The sequence below is a fragment of the Nipponia nippon genome, unplaced genomic scaffold, assembly GCF_047370975.1.
Source record: "Nipponia nippon isolate SJK-2023a ecotype South Korea unplaced genomic scaffold, ASM4737097v1 scaffold_4, whole genome shotgun sequence".
Lineage (NCBI taxonomy): Eukaryota > Metazoa > Chordata > Aves > Pelecaniformes > Threskiornithidae > Nipponia > Nipponia nippon.
Genome location: NW_028262358.1, coordinates 30,548,029 through 30,569,829, shown reverse-complemented (window position 1 = coordinate 30,569,829; position 21,801 = coordinate 30,548,029). Strand labels below are relative to the sequence as shown.

General features: G+C 39.5%; 1 protein-coding gene across 11 annotated transcripts in view; it reads right to left on the bottom strand.

The window, feature by feature from the left end:
* Positions 1–21,798, bottom strand: part of CRIPT (CXXC repeat containing interactor of PDZ3 domain) — a 57,739-nt gene extending 35,941 nt beyond the window's left edge. For 4 of the 11 annotated variants that reach the window (XR_015708534.1, XR_015708535.1, XM_087776075.1 and 1 more), the window contains exons 1-4: positions 21,708–21,798; positions 21,395–21,460; positions 20,941–20,995; positions 20,199–20,302 (exon numbers count right to left, since the gene is read on the bottom strand). Coding sequence is in view for 6 of the 11 variants with exons in the window: in XM_087776075.1 (XP_087632201.1) it covers positions 20,199–20,302; positions 20,941–20,995; positions 21,395–21,460; positions 21,708–21,723 (241 nt within the window). In the remaining 5 variants the exon portion in view is untranslated. Of the gene's footprint in view, positions 1–55; positions 587–1,924; positions 2,054–16,608; positions 17,367–20,198; positions 20,303–20,940; positions 20,996–21,394; positions 21,461–21,707 lie in introns of those variants that run through there. The other 7 variants (XM_087776078.1, XM_087776077.1, XR_015708536.1 and 4 more) reach the window with 6 other exon arrangements.
* Positions 21,799–21,801: the final 3 nt, after the last annotated feature.

Genomic DNA, 21,801 nt, shown 5'->3' with positions numbered 1-21,801 from the left:
GTAGCAAGAGACATGAATCAAGACTCAGGAAAACAGGCTGTTTAGCATCGCTCAAAGGCAGCTTCAGTTGGATGTGGGACGCAGGGAGGGGGAGCTGGGCCAGGACTGGACCAGGGAAGCACGGGGTCTGTGGGTGCCAGGCAGCGTGCAGCTGAGCTAAAGAGCAGGTGGCTGTGCCGTGCCACACTGAGCCATGCTGTGCTGGGCCAGCTCACGCCATACCGGACTGTGCCACGCCATGCTGTGCTGGCATGTCCCATACCAGGACATACCCAGTTGTGACAGGTCATGCCATACCAGCTCGTGCTGGGTTATACTGGGCTGACAGCTCCTGTAATCTCACTTGCAGGCTGGGGGATGACTGGGGGAGGCAGGCATGCCCCAGGAATGGCAAGCTGTGCTTCAGGCAAAGGCATCTATGGGGCAGCATGGCCCTTTCTCAGCTGCAGGCAAGCCCATCTGGCTGGTACCACACTACTCTTACCTCCACTGCTTTTTGCTCTCCCACTGGTGATTGAATATTCCTCCCATAGATCTCCTTCTTCCTAATTTCTCCATCCTAGACAGTATTGGAAGAAAGTGTTATCTGTAATGGGAAATTATATGTTGAGATCAAGGGTGTTTGGATTTTCTTGGCTCAAATTGCTGCAAATAAATAGAGCCAGATTTCACTCAGTAAGGTCTGCACCTTCTGATGAAAAGTTTTGAGAGTTGTGTAAAGACAGCCTTTCCCCAAAAGAGATAAATTGCAATACCAGTCAACGAGGAGAAAGTTGTTGTAATAGGATTCTTTTCTGCCTGCTCCCTTGCTAGTCAAGTTGCTGTAAACAGAGGCCCTTTTCACTGTCAGAAGATCCTAAACTTAAGGATGTCCTCTTCTAGCAGGGCTGCGGAAGAGGGCTCTCAGAGCCTCCTCTTGCATCAGTTTTAATGTCAGATGCAAAAAGGAGTTAGCTATCTGGGACTGCTGGTGCCATCATCCTGGGGACGCTCTAAGGCTCAGCAGGATGTTCAGACCAGTTATATCCCCATGCCGTGATGGGGCAGGAGGGCCCCTGGGCAGTAACTGTCATTTTCTAGCGATGAACCTCTTCAGGACCTTCTCCGCCCATTGTCTCCTGCAGTACGTGAAATACGCCCTACCGGTCTGAGCTGTAAGATCTTAGCACATGCCTCCCAAGGCCACAAAAACGAGCCATTCCTGATACAAAGGATGCAGCCAGGGGTTGGCTCGTTTTCTCTTTTCTGAACAGCACTGTATTCCTACTTCTTGAGAAATCATTTTTACTGAATGAGATATCCTTTTGCTGTAATGGCCTATTTTAACTCATGGGTCTGCCACGCCAGGTGCATAAAGAATCTTTTTAATGGAAAAAAAGAAGTTTCTTTTTTAAAAGGTCCTGCTTCCAAAACTGCCCAGGGTTTTTATTTCCTTTTCTCCATTTTTAATAACAAGGATGATAAATAATCTGAACTTTACTCCCACAGATTACATTTGTATGCTTTAAAATCTTCATTTTCCTTTGGAAATCCATTGCACACATTAGTTCTACCATTGCTATTGTTTTTTTTTTAATTCTGGATATTCACATAGCAGTAGGTTAGAAAGTCCTCCTATTATTTCTTTTGTTGAAAGTAAGTCAAGGATAAGCCTTTTAGTAGGGGTCCTTTATGAGTCAGTATTTAAAGACCAACTTTACTAACTTCATGCAAACAGAAAAATCAGCAAGTAGTTACAAACATATTTGTCATTAATGAAATTAAAATAAGAACAAACACCAACGTACACAATTTTGTTTATCCTCCATATTCTGAGAATCTATTCCAGAGCCACCTTTTAAGATGCTTCCCCTTCAATTATGTATGATAATTTGATACTAAAAACAAAAACAAAATCTTGAAAGTATTTACATGTATGTATTACCTCTGTTCACATGGAATTTGCCGGGGTTAACATGGTTAAAGCGATGCTGGTGCCAAAGTGTTCACTGAACCAGGTCATACATAGGTCAGAAAGTACTCACGGCCAGTGCTCTTGAGACCAAAAAAATATCTAGGAGCAGTTTAAAAAAATGAACCTTTAGTGTGTGATGAGAGATGAAGAGAGATTTGCAGAGCTCATCCTTTGTACTTGGTCTGACTCTGCTTTCCCTTTCTTTAGCTAAGGTCATCTGGCATTTACCTCTGTTTTTCCCGCGGCAAGCTGCTCAGTTCTTTGGCCAGTTTAAGGCTATGATAATACTGTAACACTGTTACTAATTGGTAAAGGCATTTTTTAGGCAGTACTGCAGCAATGAATTAAGGCAAGGATTTGAATGAAAAAAATGGGAGATAAGCTGCAGGGAAGTACATACAAAAGAAAAGTACATTATGGAAAATGTGAAAACTGCTTTACTCAAAAAATCTCCTTCAATAAATTGCATCTTCTTCTGCTCAGTTTCTCTAATACTGGAAAATTTCCTTCCTCTCAAATAAATGCTTATTCTTTTTTATCACTGCTTTCTGGGCTGCAGCCTTTTAGTTGTGAAACTGAAAATAATGATTTATCCAGTGCTTTTGCTGTGACTCTCATTTCATTCAGGGATCATGGCTTCTGTGTGTCAACTTCATTTTGCTCTCATTGTAATTCATATGTTTGGGAAGAGGTTCCTCCACTGCTGCCTTGTGCATGGGAGACCTATTTTCTCATCCCCTCACCTCAGCACACTCTCTACTTGTAAACTTGGGATCTAGTTTGATTTTTCAGAGTTTATTTGAATTTTTTTCTGTGTAACAAACCCATGTCATTTGTCAAAACATTGAAAAATGACCTCACGAGTATTGTAAGACTTCACATTTAGAAGGGCATGTCACTATGCCTTGATTTGCAATCAGTAAAACAAACAGTTAAACAAATCAAGCTTAATCCTAGAAATTTATCACATTGTGCCGGGACGGAAATTGGTCAGAACTCAAACTCAGTGAAATCTCAGCAACATTCAGATCCAGGTGAACAGTTCAAGACTGGAAATGAACCCGAGTGACAGATTTGAACCCAGAATCCTCACTTTCTTGAATGGATGGAAAAAGGAAAGGGCAGGTCTGGATGCAATCCTCCCCCTTCCTCTTAGAACTACTGAGTCTTCAGAGTGCCCCCATAGGTTAACTGCAGGTGTCTTCATTAAAGCCATATTCAAGTGTTGGAATGTACACCTGCATTTCCCATTTGGCAAATCTCTCTTTGGTTCTTTGGGCTGTACGGCTCATTTGTTGCGTTACAACTGTAAATCCCTTTAGAGCAGAATTTCCTCTCTAGAGAGAGCAGAGTTTTCTGATCTAAAGTCAGATATTTCCTTTCCAGTAAAAGCTCATCTCTGTCCTTTTAAGTACACTTAGTGATGCTGTCTTGATGAAGGTCATAATGAGACGATGACCATCAAGGATATTGACAGGTTCTCCCTTTATAAGCACCACTTACTGCCCTTCTTTTGTAAGTTAGTTATTCTCCAGCTGTTTTATGGAAAAGATCTGGTTCTCAGAGTCTTGGATGTTGTCTTGAATAAAAGGAAATAAAATGGGAGATAATAGTAAAGAGAATAAAGGAGGAAAAAATGCTGTGAGTTCTTAATGACCAGCAGGTAAACCAGAATAGCAAATACTCATCCTTAAAGGGATATGCAAAACAGTAGCTTCTTGAGAAGGTACTTTGAGGAGCATGGAATGTGAAAGTAGTTGTACCTGTGGCATAAAGCAGTCCAGAGCTGGTCACTCTAGATATCCACCAAAAGTGATAGTTACGTTTATTTCTGTGGCTAGATAGTTGAAAGCTGATAGCCCAGTAAGGGGTAAAGCTGCTGCACTCCTTTAGGCATTCATAATTCCCACTGAAGTGAATGATTATAGCAGGAGCATTGCTCATGTAAACACTATGCAAGCTACACCAAGGAAGTATCTCTACCCAAAGTCAGACAAACTTAATCCAAATTTTACATTCACTGGCTTAATCTTGAGATCCTTCCACAACTGAAACTCCCGCTGCATTTATTTGCTAGAATGACATTTAAACAAACCAGATGATTTTTTTCTCTCCAGTAGAACTTCCTTTTTTTTTTTCCTTCAGCCATACACTTTGTCTATGCACATGCTGCTTAGCTAAAGCTTTCCCTGTTTATGGCCCCAATACTTACTCCGTGCGAATTCTTGGCAGCTTGATTCATTTGGAATGTGCAAAAATATACCTGCCTGCTTTCCTCCTTACCAAAAATCCTATTTGTGATCCAGACATGCATAAGCAGTGCCTCAAAGTAGATTGATTAAAAATTTGAATCACTGTTTTAATTATGATTTAATTTCACAAATGGAAATTACTGACTTGAATAGCTTATCATTTTCCACTCCCATGTTTTAAATACTTCCCGAAAAAAGTTGGATTCTCATTGATTAGTAATCCAGTGTTCATTTGGAGCAGAATGTAGCCTCTACATTAAATTGGGTCTTCTTTTTGCTAATCAGTAAGACACATTCTCTACATACACAAGCACTTATTTAACATGACATATATTTATTCAGATTTCTAATGTTTGTATTTTATGATGCCAGAAGAAGGTAGCTGATATTTCGTAGAGCTGATTTCTTTTTGAATCCTCATTAGTGTTAAGCTACGTTTAGGTGCAAATTGGAATTAAAATATAATACAACCATTCAGAATATTAAAGTAGTGTTTTATTAGCTGAATAAAATCAGGTTAAATTCCTAGCTATAGGAATAAAAAGGCTTGTCAAAACAAAATTTCCATTTTAAATGTCACCTTATCTTCATGAACTAAATGATTGTTCCTGGGCATTCCATCCTTCACAATGTTAAAGGTAATTTTATTCTGAAACTGGAGGAAACTGAGTTTCTCAGCTTCTTAGCATCTCGGCTGTAAAACACCTCTACACATTCACTGTTTACAACTACCATGCTTTGTGTGTCTGACTTATTGACGACCTTTTCAGAATTTCAGATGTAGCACTGAATTTCCTATTGGTATTAATAGGAAGACATGCAGGCTTGAAGACCACAGCTTAAGAACTCAAGTGTTTACAGTTTCTGATTTGCACCTATACTGCTGTAACCATGGGCAGCTCCGTAGACTGGGCACAGAAACCTTCTTCAGTCCTTACTTTCTTTAGACTTCACCTTTGCTTCTAGGGTCACTCCTACTAGTCGTTCAGCACTTACATTCTTTTTGCAGGTATGCACCAGATACTTATGAAGAAAACGGTTGCACTACGCAAGCTTGCAAGATAACTGGATGTATATAGACAACCAAATCTGTGGAACACTATAGTTAAGGTGCAAGAGGCAAGTCTCATTTTCAGAACAGAGACTGCATGGTGGCGAACCACTCAAAGGAACAGATTCACAGCTAGGACTGAAGTCTTAATACTGTGATAGTGCTGTGCCTCCTTTGAGCCAAGACAAAACTGGCAGATAGCTCTGCAGTGTCTCCCAGCCTGAAGTGGAAAGACCTCCAGGGAGCAGCTGCAAGGTACACAGGTGAAACTCCATCTCCATTCCAAGTTCTGGGAATATTCCCCTTCTCATAGGAGGCAAGGGTCTTTTACAGACAACAGGAACAGTGCCAATGATAGATTGTCTGTGGTTTGCTTGTACCAGTAACAAAGATTATGACAGTGATCTCAATATTTTTTAAGTAGGAAATTAGAGTTTACATAATATGATTTTATTATAGTTTATATAGTTACTTGCAGCTTTTTCATGGCAGGACTGTTTCATGCCACGGATGTGCTATCTTTTTTGACAGCATTTCCCAGTCAGACTTCTTGAAAGCTTGCATGCAAAACACTCGCCATCATCTACAAGCAGAAAGAGATTGGCAGGAGGCTGTTCTCTGTGAGAGCTACTTAATTGAGGAGTTGGCACCTCACCCTGAACTGAAATAGCGTCATGGGCATGCTGCAAATATTTTCCTATTGCCCAGACTTCTCAGTGGGGAGGGACTTGGCAGTAAGCTAAGGTCTGTATGAAGGGTAGATTCTGTGGTCTATTTAGTTAAGATCTAACCACCAAGCATACATATTTTACTGGCAGCTGCTGATGGGCCTGCTGGTCATCTGCTAGGTTTGCCAGATTAGTTTTGTAAGCAAATCAGGGATACCTGTAACTTTCAGACCAGTGCCTCTTTCTGGATAGAAAAAAAGATTTCTCACAAGTGAGGAGCTCTCCATTCTGTTGAAGGGGCTCAGGCTATCAAATAAAAAGCATACTCCCTACATTTGAAAAAATGGTCCACATACCGAAGAGCCAAAACCAATAAGAATGTTTGCCAGTGACCCTACTATATTCCTACTGTACTCTGAACTGCAACGAACGCACTGTGATACTGGAGGTTGCTTTATAATTGTGATAGCAAGGCTGATAATACACTGGAAATAGATCACACTGGTAAAATATGATCTCTTTGATTTGGCTGACAGACGTCTCACAGAAAAAGCAGAAGTTTTCATATGCTAACCTTAGAAGATTGTAACTACATTTATAAACTACATGGATTAAAATAAGTGGGTGCTGGTGTAACTCTGGCCTGACAAAGTCTGGGCTGGAGGGGAGGAGCAAATGGGTTCAACCATAGGTGAACCGCAGAATGTGAGGCATGTACTTCGCTCCCTTATGCTAATAGGACTGGGAGTCCCTAATGCCTTCTTTAAATGCACCCTAGAACTGCCATAACAGTCACATAATCTAAACTGCAATAGCAGCTGTGGATTAAAAAAAAAAAAAAAAAAAAGTTTTTTTGAGAGAGAATTCTACAAAGAAGAATACAGTAATAGGAACTAGTATGTAAGATATTGTAAGTAGGCCTGGATGTCTAATTTTTAATCAGATTACATATGGTGGTGTACAATCATTTATATTCACTAATAGTCAGGATAACACCTTTTTAAATACTCAGAGCTTTAGAGCTGCCAGCCCAGTACTCCTCATTAGCACTATATTCACTAGCTTTCCAAAGCATCAAAGAAATGCTTCTAGCACAAGAGCTCACTTAGTTACTTGATGTTAGAATTTGATGGCATGTACCTGGAGTGCAGTAGGACCATCTCAATGTTACTTCACAAGTACTGGCAGCAACAGCACGGTTTGCAATATCCTACTTTTCTTCCTCTAGTTTAAGAGCAGCTTAAAAAACAGATTCCTCTTACAGTCACTGAAGCTCTGAAACCTGCTGGGGTGCCCACATTTGTAGCAGTAAAATAATTCCTGGTGTTTAATCATAGTGCCTGCTATTAAAAAGTCAGGAACAGCTACACAGTCCCAGTGTATCACTGTCATCTCCCTTTTGGGAGATTTTAGGGGAGATTTGAGCCAGCTCCCAAAGCTGATTTTGCTAATGACCCAGATACCATGACCTTGGTGAAGTCATTTGCAGCTAGCTCCACAAAAGAGACATCGGTATTTCAGTGCTTCATTGTTAGGCCAACTCACGTGCAATGGGATCTTCAGCCTTGAGATGGGCACGGCAGCTTTCCTGCACAAAAGCCTACGTGTTGTTGGGGGCTGAAGGATGAGATCCTCAAAAAGCAACAATCTGAGTGAGAAGCTACCTAAGCTGTGTTAAGGTCTTAATGCTTAAAGGTTGTTATATATCGAATTCCCAAGATGAAGAGGAACATGTCCTCAGTCAGACTTTGACCATGAACTTCGTTCTGGAGATAAAAGTCAGATCATTCTTATAGGAAAGAGGAATACACAGTGGGTGATACATGGGTTTTCTGATTAACTGAAGCTTATTTAACTATTGACTCTGGAAAAACAGCAGTTCATTTCAGAGTTGTTCTCGAAAGTTAAGAATGATACTTCTGTAAACTTTTATCCAGACTTATCATATTTTAAAATATTAAACTGAAGTTGAACATTTAACAAATCACTTTGTGGACACATATGCATGGTATTGCTCAGTGTTTACAAACAGCAGGACAGTCACCAGCATCATTCTGGCAGTCTTGCAAGAAGATCCAAAATCCAAGGAAGAATTTTCTCATGCTGATCAAGAATTAAATGGAAACAGATTCTGAATCACAGTTTGACGGCACTAACAGTAAAAACAATTGCCAGACACTGATTACCATATGTGGTATGTTTGTGTTACGTTTGGAGAATCTGTACAAGAGAAACAGCTATTTCACAGCTTTGTTCTCACTTCTCGTTACCACCTTGCAGTCTTCTAAAATTCTTGCTAAAGTATAAAAGTATTTAATTCATAGCTACCCAACAAAAACCAGACAAGGTGTTTTCTCACTGTTCGCAGCATAATGCCACTGTAACATTTTACTACCCGAATCTAAAATGACCTACTCATCCCCACACAAGAACTCAAAACCAAAACAACTGATCCCAACCACTAACAAAGCCTACAGAAGACAAACTTAACTTCATATTCCCGAAGACACTCAGGCATTACCCAGATTTCAGTAAGACTCACACACCTTTGAGGATCTGGACCCCTAATCCTTGCTCCTGAGGATTCTGTCCCATTTCAAAGGATTCTATGGGTTACTTTCCAAAAGATGCTTTGATCAAAAAAAAACCCTATTCTCCCCAGCCAGCATTCCCCGTATGAATAGCCAGAAGATAAGATTGATGTAATCTGCTTCTACACTGTCCTCTATCCTTTCTGGCTGGCAGAATTCGGGTGCAAGCTAGAATTCTCAGCTGGCATGGCAAGACAAGCATGCCACAGTGCTTCAGAAACTGCTGCCTGGTAAGCTGCCCTTTGGAAGTCATAGCCCACTAGAAAAACAGCGAGGCAATTATATGCCCGTTCCTAAAAGTCACTAGCAGAAATTTGGTTAAGTGGACTACAATGAAGTATGGATAAATGGCTTCGGAGAGCCATTCTCCTCCAGAACTGCCCCTTTCCTCTGCACAAATGCTTCTACATCCTGAAATTAGGACTCTCAAATACATAGAAATGTTATGGGGCCTTCTGCAGGATTCAAAGAAGAGGACAAAGCTGTATTTGTTTAGCCTTAAAAAATATTTTTAATCCTTTTCCTGAAACTAAAGCAATTTCCCAGGACAGATTGGAAAAGGGTTGAATGATATAATGTATCGTGCAATGATATACCATGCAATGTATATATTATAGTAAGTCAGTACTGCACTATCAGCCTGTTTCGATAGATGGAAAATGCTCAATCATCAGTTAACAGGTTGCCTCATTGCTCCTGTGAAGGTGATTTATTTATCACTAGTTGGAAATTCCAGCTCAGAAGTCCTGTTTGCCATTTTTGAAGGGAACACAGAACCAACAAGGTAACATGATGCTGTTTCTTAAGATCTCTGGGATCAAACAGTCTTTCCAGATCCTTATGCATAGGGAAAACATCAGCTCCTATTGTATTGCTATTTACCTGCTAGTGGCAAGCTGGATTTTTATTTAAGCTTTATTGGAAATAAACCTGCAGTAACAGTAAATCAGATAGAACAAGTGACATTTTTATATACCATCACTAATATGCCACATTTTGTACCTTATTCATACTGTGCAGTACCTAATTACACAGCTTGATGTGAGCACCCATTATCAATGAAACCAGTTCAATAGGAATTAGGTCCCTAACTACCTTTAAATATTTGCACATCTGAACCAATCTAGGAGCAATACGTGGAGAAAAAGATACTATTCTACATCAAGAAGAGTGGCAAAATCTGACAACCTGAATTTGAATAAAAAGTTTATCTTCTATAGAGGTTTGGGGTTTTTCCTATCAGATTATTGATTTATTTTAATACCTGCTCTTTCTTCAGCATTCTTAGTTTTACCAATTTTAAAAATGTAACATTTTTCACATGCACGTGTACTTTGAGATATAGTTGTGTGTTCCTCAAAGCACTGTAAACCTGTTGATCCATCTTCTTGAGAAAACATTATCCTACAACAACCTGGATATGCCTTAATCTTTGGCAGAATTAGGATAATATATCATAACCCATACGCATCCAAATAAGAACAAGTTAAACTGATAGATAGTTTTATGTATGAAATGTTCAATAAATATCACATTTCCTGCCTAACTTTAATCAATGCTGAAAGCTGAATAATTATACAGAGAAAGTGTTTACACAGATAAAACAGCTGTATAGCCCAAAGTATTAAGTACTGGTGGTGAAACTTATTTACACACACACATAAAATGTTAGGGAAAACTGTTTGAACGGACCTCGAGGGGAAAAAAATCCCATATGAAAAACATGTTCTATTTGTTTTCCAAATTAACTAATTCCTTCATTAAAGGAGTTCTTGTGTCAAACTCTTGTCTCAGTCTGCCCTAGTCATACAGGTACGGAAAGTATTACACACACAAAAGACACAGAGAGACAAGTCATCTCTTAGCAATCTACATATGCCACAGTTTTTTTAAGCGAGTTCTAACCCCAGCCTGACACCAACTTTCTCAGCAGCCTTGGACAAATCAGCTGAATGGTTCTGATTTACCTACCTCACGTGGCATTGTGAGGGAAAACTAACGCTTACCGAGTGCTCAATGACAGAAGCGCGCGCTTGTGCTCCACACACTTTTACTGTTGCTAGTACTACAATTTCCTCCCTCAGTCTAAGCATTGATTTTTCATTATGAATATAAAGGCAGGAATAAAGCCAGAGCATATGGCACTTTACAGTAGAGCAGTCTTTATAAAACTGCTAGCATGTGACAGGCGCACTTGTCAAAACCTAGCTAACCTATATATTCACCTCCAAACAATCTTCGTGACCTTGCCATATATAGTCTTATATTAGAAAGGATTTGAAACTTTTAATTATTTGCTTAAATAAACTTAACCTTTAAAAAAATTGTCCCTGGCAACCAGCTGTTTCTGAAAAAAACCCCAATCTTCAGACATCTTTTATAGAATAAAAAGGCATGGAGATTGCAAGCTAGTTTATATCCTTAATATTTGCATGATCATTTATTTTTAATTTAGCTAAGGTAAATAATTTTAAAAGTTTTCTCTTTTATAATGAATGTATGTGACAGTCTTTAAAAACTGGGGTTTTTTTCTTCATGTACCATAATACCTGGTTGTCTATTTTTTCCTCAGTGCAACTATCAATGCTGCATTTACTCAAAGTTCAGCAATAACGTATGCTTGTATGTTAGCCAGGTGCAGAGAGGTAATTATAATAGGAAATCTGGACAAAACAAAGCAATGGGGGCGAGTATTATCAGCAGAATCTTAAGAAATCAATTGCTTTCTCTGTTCTCTACAGTTTTCCTAGAAGCTTCACAGATTCACTTACACAGTTCAGTATTTGTAATCTTTTAGAATCTGTGACAGACATTAAATTTGAACACTTTGACTCCTAAAGCCTGAATTCTGCTGCCCTCGCCAGCAGATACTTTTTTTCTTAGCTACTGCCAGGATAGGCACACGGAGCCTCTCTGCCCAGAGCCTCCACAACAGCCCTGCAGGATGCCACACGGAGTGAGTGCACGATGCTCCCTTCTTCCTCTTCACTGTAGCCCTATTGAATCTATGTAAATCCATATTGATCTACTTACCTCTCCACTATTCCTAACCTAGGCTGGGACAGGTGCCAGTTTGGTGAGTTTCTGAATTTAGATTTTATACCTTCTGATGAGAACATTATCCATACAAGGATCTATTTTAAGATTAGAGCAACTAATCTCTCAGTCACTGCTTCAGGCTCTCTTCAAATTCAGGCTAACACCACTGCATACACAAAATATGCCTGATCTTTTAAAGATTTCTGTGAAACCCTAATGAGTAGGGACTACCTGAAAACAAAACAAAACAAACAAACAAATCTGAAAATCAGTAGTATAACTCTTCCCTTATATCACTTTTGCTTACTTCCCATCCTTCAGGAAACAATGATTTTGGAAGCCATAAAAGGAAGCTATTCATCACTGAAATGTCATGTCATCACTTTTTCAAAAGCCTTCCATAGAAAGACAGAGATTTAAGATGGCAGAGTAAATTCTTTGCTTAATCCAATTAGCATTTAAATATTTCAATCAATAAAAGATGACAATTGGACTGGGCTAGATGCCAGCTCCCTAAGAGCCATGCCTTTTGTCACACATAGTCTCAGTTGCACTGATGTGTTACTGAACAGTAGTAAACATACCAGAACAGTAAATGTCTATGACACAATATGGGAGCTGTATAAACTTAAAATCTTTACCTTCTATGGCAGCAAAAGGAGTAACAGAAAATTACCAGCAAGGAATGATTGCCTGTAGACCGGACTGATAATGATATATTTAAGATGCCTGTGGTGAGACCCATTAGCCAGTAGAAAATGGCAACTGTGAGTTCTGTGTGTTTGCTTGTGGCCTGAAACAGTTAATAATACTGATATTTAATCATCATAACCATGATGAGGCAGAAAAAAGAAACCTCAACATTTGTTTTCCCAATACCACTTGGCAGAGCAGACGAGCATATAGTAAGTGCATTTGCTGGAAGTGCTTACGCTTAATGAATCACTAACATTGCTAAGTTCAGTCTGCATCTTTCAGTGCAAACAGAGAGACAGAAAGGAAGGAGAAGTCATTTCTAGAGGTTTTCTACTAGAAAGCCAATCTGGAAACGTCTGCTTAATCTGGCCATCAATTCAGTGGTGCCTGAAAAACCTACTTGCTGTTTATTACAATTGAATGACAGCAAGGCAAAAAAAAAAAAAAAAAAAGTGTCAGAAGCATCTTCATGAACCATGTAAGAAAGTAATCTTTACCAGAAATACCCACATGGAGAATACTCCACTCAGCTCTTCCTTCAGTTTCTTGGCAAGATTTCAAACAAATTCTTCCAGGTCTCTTCAACACATCTGTTCCTGTTGCCCTTAAGTGGGTGAAGTAAGCACTCCTTGTCAATGGAGAACTCATGCTTTCTCCAGGTGATAGCCAGACATGATGAACATGCGTATACCTCATGCAAGTTCTGCTAAGTGAACTATGGCCCCCACCCATAAAAGCTGATGAAAAATCAGTTTCTGATGAATTTCAGATGATAATTTCTTCCATAAAAGCCCAAGCGGTTCAAAACCAACTGGTCTTCGCATGAGGAACATTTATAATCCTCACTAAAAGAAACATTTGGCTCTGTTATTTGTAAGGGCTGTCATCATGCCTTATCAGATTGTCCAACCAGTTCTGCTGATTGGGAGAACAAAAATATTTTTGCTTAATAGCAAACCTCAGCTGTGATGCGGCAATGTGTTCATTCTCTCATCATATTCAGGGCGAGTTTTCCTGTTGCCAATATTCTGTTTCGCACCCTGCCACATTTTTTTTTTTTTTTTTTTAAACCAGTGATCTGGTAAGATACTGTCAGCAAAAGAGATACCTGCATGATCCCATGCTGAACCAGCGCTCACTGAGCAGGTAGTTCTATTAAGGAACTGCTAAGTCAGTGACTGGGCAGCAACATCCCAAAAACCACTCTCGGATTCTCCAGCATGCAAAGCAAATGACCAAAAGGGGCCCATCTTTAGGCCATATATACTTACAGGAGATCAGGAAACCCAGTTTCAATCCAGGGAAGACAATGACTTGTCTGAGGGCGGTTTTAAAGACTTTATTAGCCCCAGAATCTTATTCTCAGTGTAGAGGCTCTACCACAAACTAAGTTTTGCCATACCAGATGTAAAGAGCCACAGCTCCTGCCTGCTCCTGGCTTACTGCCTTTCAATGAATAATGAATCTCTCACGCTGGGGATTCTTTCTGTGTCTGGGAAACTTAGAGCTTTGCATTAGGAAAATACAGCAACATGGTTCATTGCACTATTCAAGCAGCTGCTGAATTCATTCTATTGTTTTTTAATTTTTGCACATACCTTATATGTCCACTGATAATACAAAGGCACCAGTCATTCTTGCCCAGAATTTATGACGGTGAGATTGGCAGAGGGTCCTTGCCTAAGCACCTCTGCGTAGAGAGATGCCCAGCTAGTACAGAACTGGAATATTTGTGCAATCTGAGGCACTGCGGAGAGATGGGCTGACGATAGGAATGATACCAGAACAAGCATGTAGGTGCAACAGACTTACCATCTGAAACCTGTACATCTCTTATGTTGCTAAATAAGAGATTTTGGTGCAAGTCTGGGCCATTCTCAAGAACAACTGAATGCAAAGTGGTCAGTGACATCCCTATATATAAGACAGTCTTTCTTGCGATCCTTCTGATAATGAATGAATAGAATAAACCTAAGAGGGGGAAAAAAAACTTGCCACATTTCTACAAGTAAACAATTAAAATAATCCTAATGCCTTGGAATGGTATTGCCAAATGACTATGCTGGATGGTCCTTTCTCCAGCTTCTGCAGCAGAAAGAACAGGGTTAAAAAAACAAACAAACAAAAAAACGAACATGGGGAAGAATGTGAGAACACGAGGACCCTTCAACTGTTCCTGTTCAATTTTCATCTGACTGGCAGCTACAGGCACAGTAACATTTTTATAGCTAATCTGTTCTTTTCTCTCAATAATCTGCATCAAAATGTTGCTTATACTTAGCTCAACAATAGCTCTGGCCAATGAACATGCAGAAACAGCAAGGACAGTATAGGAATTCAGCAGTACTGAGGAAAATTCTAATCCTACTAAATTTGGCAGCACAAATCTCTTATGTAACCTGTGATTTAGAGGACAGTCTGATCATCTGGCAACATTAATGTGTTCTTCTCAGTACATTAAACAAAAATGGCAACTTTCCATTACAGATTTTCTTTTGTTTTTCACTGCATAATGTCTCAGGAAAGGCATCCCATGCTAACAAGACATTTTTAATATCAACCAAAATGCTTTTATATGACAATTCAATTATACTGAAGGTGTATATGTTTAAAAGCTAACTTTAAGTGCTTCTTTGCCAAGATCGCCTTGAACTGTGGTGCATCTCAGAAGTGCAGGAGAGGGCTTGTGACCTAAATTTAAAGCAATGGGTCTCCAAAAAAATGCTTGGAAAATGGGCTTTTCTGAAAGTCGACTGTTACATCAGCAAATTTTACAGATCTCGGGAACTGAACCTCTCACAAGGCTAAGAAGGTTTGAGAGCTACAGATGGAAGATCCCAAGCATGTACAAACCACTAGAACAGCAAACCACTGTTGTTATCCACTATTAAAAAAAAAAAGAACAAAACAAAACCTGTCCTCCAACAAAAATACATTCTAACATGCAAAAGCAGCTGTCCAGTAATAGCATGCAGGTGCATAAAAGCTCTATTCACAAAATAATTATGAACAAAGGATCATATTATTTAAATCCCTGTTGTTCTTAAATCAGTTACAAAATGAGGTAAGAGTTCATTCAGTGCCAATATTTACAGAGTGCAATAAACATTCAATTCATACCATGTACTCAAGAATTGCAAAGTCATGCTTTTGAAATAGAGATACTGTTTTAGGAAGACAAGACAAGAAGTTTTATTCACAAAATAGCAAAAATCAATCAATCTTATAGAACACACCCATAAAGGGTGAAGAGTTCAGAGAATATCGGAGAATCTGACACTTGAAATCGCCACACATTCTGCTGACAAGCACTTGCTGCAAAACTTGAAGCCAATTATAGACATTTTCTCTTCATCCATACAAAGGATGTGCCACAGAGATGTACACTAATATTAGAATTCCTTGATGTGGTTGTAAACAAGCGGCCACCACCATGTGGAAATAACTTTGCAGGCTGCGAGCTATCACCAGCCAGCTAATCCACATACTTCTATTCAATTGTTAAGGTAGGTGAAGCTTTTAAATGAAAAGCAGCAGCATTCCTCTCTTCTTCGGGGTGACCGAGCTCATTCCACTATCCTGACAAAGCTTCTTAGTAAATATAAAATGCTGAAAAGAATTACCATTTTAGCAACTGCAGGATGTCAACACATTTGGAACAAGAAACTTTGGTGGCAAATGCTCAATAACGGATAGTTAAGGGTGACAGGAAATGTCAGGCAACCCCCGTTAGACGGCTACTTACAGCACAACCACAGCATGGCAGGAGCTAAGAGCAAAAAGAATAACTATATCCCCAGTATTCTTTATTTTCTCCCATTAATGCATAGAAAGAACAGGGATTTTTCGGTCTCCATTAGTCATGCAGTTGTCTCAGTAATAGATAGGAGAACAAAAGGAAACCTAAACCAGAGTATCTATTCATACGGAAATTCCCATTGATAGTTTTTCTGTTACAGTTGAAAGAAAGTTGCAAAAGCATAAGAGATTGCCAAGAGGAGATTGCTGGGAGGAGTAAACACTTAAATAGGTCTAGTTAAAACCCCACCATGAATTGAGTACCATTCTTTTCCCTTAAAATGCATGCACAGTGAACACTTATTAGTCTCCATAACAGAAATTGCTTTCTTATGTAGAAACTAACCAAAGGACAAAAGAAATGCAAAGCCACACTCAGCCTCTCATGTTCAGAGAGGCTCACTTCAAGTCTTATATCAAACCCATGCTGAAGAGAAGGCAGCCTGTTTTGATCTTTCAAATTTGACATGTATATAAGCAATTACATCATAGAATTCACGTTTCAAATCAAGTATTTAAAAGCCAGACTAACTTAGGAAATGATGAGACTGAGACCTGGCATTAGAAATTCATGCTCATTATTTTATTGCCTTGGGCCACCAGATGCCATATGTAAAGCCTCCTTAGAGACTAACAAGGGAATAGCTAATCAGTCTTACTGCCAAAGTAAGAACTGTCAGAGTAACACACTAGGTTTCAGTAGTTTAACCAACCCTGCTGTAGGCAGAAACAAAATTCAACAGGACAATTGCATTAAAATCTGAAGAGCAATACTTAGAGGGGAGGACATAATAGTTTGGAGTGAGAGTAATTATAAATACCTACAGGCATAGAACTAAATGAACACACTAATGAGGTGATACAAGCTCATATTCTATACATCTATAAAACATTACTGTCAGACAAGCTGAAGACTCAAGATACGGCAAAAGAATAAAAGCGTTCATCTCAAAGATCTGTGTTATGATGGTAACATAGTTTCAACTTATCCACTAGGATCTTCTCATTCACCCTGAACTGTATCAGTTGCTGCAAACCATTACCTTTAAATATCATTGAACATTAGTGCTAAAACAATACAAATCAAATATTATGTACATTTCTAGGCAAACAATCAGGCTGTCTTTACCTCTCATCTCGTTCCAAGTAACTGTATTATCTTCCACAAAGTAATATTCACAAATGATTTTAGAGAAAAGTTACTGTACAAAGACACAGAAGTTAAAGTTCATAAAAAGACTAGTCAATACAATTAGACAGAAGTTTGCTTGTAGTTCTTCGTATCCAAGACCTTCTTGCCACACATTGAGCAGATGCCTATAAGCACACAAAAGGTGTGTAAATTACTTTTAAATCATTAAGTTTTTCTTCAAAAACATAGTTGCTATGTTTTTGTAAAGATCATTTTAAAAAAATTGTTTAAATGAGCTCTCATTGACAATCTATCTGTGCATTTTCTCACCAGATATTGCAAATTCAGAAGTAATAATGACTTCTAATACAAATTAGTATTTGCAGCATATGTGTAATACTGCCACTTAAAAAAATAAGCTCTATTTCGAGAGCATTACGATTCACAACACTGCCCAAAGCCTCTGTAATTTGCTGGAATACTGGAAGAGAGCCAGGAAAGGCTCCCATCTGGCAAACAGGTAAAAATGGTGTATTATTAAACTTTTTAAGTCCTGTAGCCAAACCAAGGCCTGAGACAGACAGAAAGTAGCTATGCTAAGAAAATATAGTCACCAACAAACTGACTGCTAAATGGAAGATTAAGAGGTGGGAAGCTTCAGACAATTGAAAAAGTTGAGAAGAATACGATTTCATAGAATTAAGCTATTTATAGAGTAGCAGAAGTGAGAAACAATGGACACCAAGAATACTTGAGAGCTGAAGATGACCACTGATGTCCCGGAGGACTTTGACCAAAGAGTGGCAAGTCAGAAGATCAGAACAGCAAAAAGTACACAAGTTCGGCAGGGGCAGAGGGGCAGGTTGTCTCCATGTCTCCCTCTTCTTCTAAAGCAGAAATGTGCTAAATCTTTTGTCTGGTAGGGTCACATCTCATTTTACAAGACCATTCATCAGCAGACAAAAAATGTCAAGTGGCAGCTATTCCTGTTAACTCTCTCCAAATCACGTGTTTTCGTATATTGACATCATGTGACTGGACACGTATCTAAAAGTCCATTAGGAAAGAGAACAGCAGGGAACACGCCACAGGATTTACACTGGAGAGCAAAATCCAGCCCACAGGGCATTCACTTCAGGTCTAAATTGAGGAGTAATTAACTTTAGATTGCCTCTCAATTTCACAGATATGCAACAGTTGAAGGTCTAAGCCATATGACTGCTTTTGCTTCAGGAAACATGCCACAACCACGTCTTTGATGGTCAGAACTAGAACCTAAAGCACTTAGAGTTCTGAATTTTATGAAGAAAACAGATTCAACCTGGTAGGATACCCAAGCAGGCAAAGATGAAATCCTGAAGCCCACCCAAACCAGCCATAAGTTTAAGAAAGAGAACAAGATTCTACCATATGGGATTCAGGCAGCCATCTGGTGAGCATCTAGCAACGAGAAAAGGCAACCCTCCTACAGCAGGCTGCTAAACCACTGACTCAGTGACACAGTACACATTAATAGAACAATTAAAGTAATTTCATAAACAAAACTTACTACTGGTTAGCTGTAGCTCTATATCTAACAATTGGTTCACCCCATGTCTGTATGCTGTGTGGACTCCTCGGTATTAGTAATGTAACTGAGTTCATGTTGCTTTTTTTCCCCTCCAGGAATTACAAGTTTGAGCCCTTTTGCTTACCTACGCAAAATCACAAGACTAGTAAAAGTTTTATGTCCTTAAGGCTCTCCATCAAATTTGCTTGACATTGATTTTTTTTTTTTCCCCCCTTGGGAATTTTTGAACAGTTTTTAACAATACTGAAGATGACTTATGAACATAGCAGATAGAAAGCTTGCAGGTATAAGCAGAATTTCAGTACAGTCATTCACACGTAACTCATAAGTACGGAAAGATTTCATATATTATGTACTGCACAGTGCAATATCTTGCTTTCTAGGGATGACAATTATATTTTCTTTATCATTTTTCAGTTTCACCTTAAGCCAAGCTTGACTTATAATGCATCAAGTGTGTTCACAACTGGACCAGAGACTCCTTTTACAGAAATGAACCTTTCAATCGCTTATGTTAAGCCACTGAATGCATAAGAATACACACAGGCACAAAGACAACCGTGAGCATGATTTGCCTTCAGAGACACTTTCTTAAATGCTTTTACAGCTTATTTTATTTGCTTCTCTTTGCCTTTTATTCCCCGGCTTTTATTAAGCTAGCCTATTGCTTTACCAAGATCAGAAGCTGGATTTTTGGTTGTTTTGTGGGTTTTTTTTGGGGGGTAGATAGGTCTGGGGTGTTAGGTTTTTGGTTTGGGGGGGGGTGTGTTTGTTTTGTAGGCGGTTTTGGTTTTTTGAGACCACTATTTAGTAAAAAGGGGAGGAGAGAGAAGGGAGCAGAAAAGGGACTGCAACAAGCAATTGAGTTTTACAAAATCTATTTTTTTTTTAAACTAAGAAATATCAAACTTGCTAGATGACAGTTTTCTATGCAATTGCCAAGATTAAGCTTACAGTTATTCTTCCAATTCTACTGCTTTAGGTACCAGAAACATTCTAAAAGAAGCAGAATCATAGAATGACTTAAGTTGGAAAGGATCTCCAGCAGTCTCTAGTCCTGCCCCTATCCCACTCAAAACATGGCCAACTCAGATGAGGCTGGCTCAGGTCTTTTCAAGTCAAGCTCTGAATACCTCCTGCAGTGATTTCACAACCTGCGTGGGTCCCTGTTATTACAATATTTGACCACCCTCACAGTGAAAATTGCTTTCCTTGTACGTAATTAGAATTTTCCACATTCTAGCCTATGTACGTTGTCTCTTATTCTATTCCTGTGTGCCTCAGAAGAGTCTGACTCCATCTCCTCTATGCCCTCCTATCAGTAGTTGAAGATAGCAATTAAATCTCATCTTAGCCTTCTCTTCGTAAGGCGAAACAAACTCAAGAGTTCCACTTGCTCTCTAATTTCAAACCAAACTGCGGTAATTTGGTGCTCAGTGAAACTCACCTTTTTTATAGGCACATCCTTGACAATAGTGAGACCCTGGCTGATGGACAGAACTCTTACAAATCCGACATATTGCAAATTTGTTCTTTCCATATGGATCAAACCTGAGAAAAAGGAAAAGTATTTTATTTATACAACTTGAAATGAACTATTTCCTCTGCCTCATCATAAAAACTCTAAGCCAGAGGGCACAGACAGAAACTCCAGCAAAAACTATAATTTAGAAAAGGGACATATAAGGGTTATTTGTAATAGGCTGAACAAAGTCTACAGAAAAAATCCCACTTTCCCCATTAAGAGAGATTTCTTGTATTATGGACAAAAACTTAACACAAGAAGAACTAAAAACGCGTCTTTTTCTTAAGATACTAGACCGTTTTGAACTTAAACACCTTACAACAGTGTCTTGCCCCCTTGCATAACAGAACATCTCCCAGACATTAAGAAAACGCTCAACAGATTGTACCGGCAAAATAAGCCTTCCTGGCTCCTCTCCTAACAAGAGCATCAAACCCTAGCAATTTCGGTGAGAACTGCAGAAAAATAGTTGCCCAGGCTCTTTGATTCAGCAGAAAGCACCCATGAAATACGTACAGATATACTTTTAGCAACTAAGCGAATGTCATAATCCCCACAATTATTTTTTTTTAAAGTGTATTTTGGACAATTTTTGATATGCAGGAAACAGCCCTCAGTTACAGCAAACTGACTTTTTTAGCCAAAATCAGTATTAAATACTAACCTTGCCTTCTTTGAGGTCAATGCCTTGTTTTCATTTAACTTGCGGCCACCACTTTCTACAAAAAGAATGAAACCATAAACCAGTAAATTTCCCAGTTCCAAGCATGCTTTAAAAAGCTTAGTTTACAGCTTTTATACATGTGCAAATAAAGTCACAAAGAGAGACAAAACGTATAGCACAGCAGTAAAGCACAGGGCAACGGTGTACTTCGTATTGTGCTCTGTTTGCGTATTGTCATTCCATACAATGAGGAAAAAAACCCCAGACAAGTTCAATACTGAAGAGCTCAGGGTCAATAAATTCCCAATGCATTAAATTAGCATGGGAGGGAAACTACAGGAGTTAAAAATTAACGCGATATTTCAAATTTTAGCCTTAAGACCATAAGATAGCTCAGCTGCCCAACCGGCTTTAAGATACCTGAAAAACAAGCGTCAAACCACCCCAAGATTACCTGTAGTGTTTCTTGCACCATCTTTCCACGTATCGGGAGTGATAACCGTGCCGAGTTTCTTCTCACCTACGTAAGGAAACACGGCAAAGGAAAAAAAATTAAAACGCCGCCGCCCTCATACTCGCAACAAGCGCTGCCTGCGGCAGAATGACAGCTCACAGACGGACGTTCCCGGAACCGCCACCCACAGCCCGCCCTATACAGCCCGGGACCCGCAGCTGCTGCTGCTGCTGCTGCTCAGGTCAGGGGACGCCCGGGACCCCCGAGGTGAGAGGAGGGGAGGGGAGGGCTCCCCCGGGCCGCCCTCACTCACACTTCTCGCACACCATGGCGGCCCCCACCACCACCACCACCACCACTACAACAACAACGAGCCACTTCCGGGCCCACCCCGGAACTGACGCGCG